Source organism: Nematostella vectensis, chromosome 1, assembly GCF_932526225.1.
Source record: "Nematostella vectensis chromosome 1, jaNemVect1.1, whole genome shotgun sequence".
NCBI classification, from domain to species: Eukaryota; Metazoa; Cnidaria; class Anthozoa; order Actiniaria; family Edwardsiidae; genus Nematostella; species Nematostella vectensis.
In genome coordinates, this window is record NC_064034.1 from 7,415,607 (window position 1) to 7,417,479 (window position 1,873).

Below are 1,873 nucleotides of genomic sequence, written 5' to 3' on the forward strand. Positions count from 1 at the left end.
GGGACTCCTAGTAATAGGAGTGTCGTCAACGGTAGGGTTGGTGTCAGGCGTGGGCACAACCAGATCGACATCCTGCAACCACGTCAAGATTTTCGCATAGCAACTCTAAATGTTGGAACGATGAGAGGAAGAAGTGGTGAAGTAGTAGAGACCATCTCAAGGAGAATGATTGATATCTGTTGTTTACAAGAGACAAGGTGGAGGGGTGGTTCTGCTCGGATGATTATGGGTAAAGACACCAGATACAAGTTCTTCTGGTCTGGTAACGACAAAGGCACTGGCGGTGTTGGTATCTTGCTTGCTGAGAAGTGGGTGGAACATGTTTTGGAAGTCAAACGCATCTCAGACCGAATCTGTGCCATTAAGATCAATGTTGGTTTCATCATCCTGACCATTTTCTCTATTTATGCCCCTCAAGTAGGTTTGGATGACGAAGCTAAGGACTCCTCTTATGACGAACTGTTTTGTGCGGTCTCAAAGACCGCTAAAACTGAATCCTTGTTTCTATGTGGGGATTTCAACGGTCACGTTGGGAGCATGTCTGGCGGGTATGAAGGAGTTCACGGTGGATACGGTTATGGTGAGCGCAATCCAGAGGGGGGAGACTGCTCGACTTTGCTGTGGCAAATGAACTTGTTATCACCAATTCCATGTTTCAGAAAAGGACAAGCCATCTTGTTACATATCAGTCGGGAGGTGCATCTACACAGGTTGATTACATTCTGACCAGAAAAAACAACTTTCGACATGTCACCAATACTAAAGTTGTCCCTAATGAAGAATGTGCCCTGCAACACAAACTGGTGATATGTGACACCTTCCTAAAATTCAGTAAGAAACGTAAACAAGTCTTTACCCCTAGGCTTCGTATCTGGAAACTGAGAGATCCCGGGATAAAGGTCAAGTTCCTAAATGAAGTAAAAGCTGGGTTAGATTCAGCAGATGCACGTACAGATCCAATTGAAGACACCTGGCAGTCCCTAAAAGGGTCCCTAATGGGTGCAAGTGAAAAGATCTGTGGATAAACAAAGAAAGGTAACTGGAGAAACCAGACTTGGTGGTGGGATGACTCAGTTAGCTCGGTCATTGATGAGAAAAGACGTCTGTGGAAAGTTTGGAAGAAGGGCGGCAGCAAGCAAGAATATCTGACTTCTAAACGCACTGCGAAGAGCATAGTTCGTGCCGCCAAGCGGAAAGCAGAGGCCAGTAAATTTGCAAGCGTCGAGAAAGATGACAAGGACGTTTTCCGCATTGCCAAGCAAATGAAGAAGGAGTGCAAGGACGTTGTGGGTGAGTGTTGCGTTAAAGACGATCAGGGGCACATCTCACTCACTGATGATGCTAAGAAGAATGCGTGGAGAGAATACTACAACCATCTGCTGAATGTTGAGTTTTCATGGTCCCATGAAGACCTACCTCCTGCTTACCCAGTTGAGGGGCCTCCAATCCTGGTAACATCTGAAATGGTGGCAATGGCAGTGTGCAAAATGAAGCAGGGCAAAGCGGCCGGTCCCTGTGGTGTTGTGGCTGAGATGGTTAAGGCCTCTGATGAAGTCAGCATCCCTATCCTGGCCAGCCTCTCAAATGCTATCAATGCTTAGATGGATGTGCGCACTGAAACCCGAAGATGACACAAGTTTGAGCACCATTCGGGACAGGCTCGGGATCGAAAGCTTGGAACTGGCTCTCCGGAAAGCTCGCATCCGGTGGCTCGGGCATGTGGAGAGGGCACAGGCACCAAATCCTGTGTCCTCCATCAGAGACTTCGAGCCGGGGGGGCGAAGGATTCGGGGCAGACCCAGAAAGACTTGGTCGGATGCCACGCTTAGCGATATAAAAACAGCTGGCCTGCAGGCAAGCGTGGCATCCAACC

At 48.3% G+C, this 1,873-nt stretch overlaps 1 protein-coding gene across 1 annotated transcript; it reads left to right on the forward strand.

Annotated features, from left to right (window-relative positions):
- Window positions 1-225: 225 nt before the first annotated feature.
- On the forward strand, window positions 226-1,601 carry LOC125570198. The gene is made up of 2 exons (XM_048731508.1): window positions 226-580; window positions 1,075-1,601. The coding sequence occupies exons 1-2, from the start codon at window positions 226-228 to the stop codon at window positions 1,599-1,601; spliced, it is 882 nt and encodes a 293-aa protein (XP_048587465.1).
- Window positions 1,602-1,873: the final 272 nt, after the last annotated feature.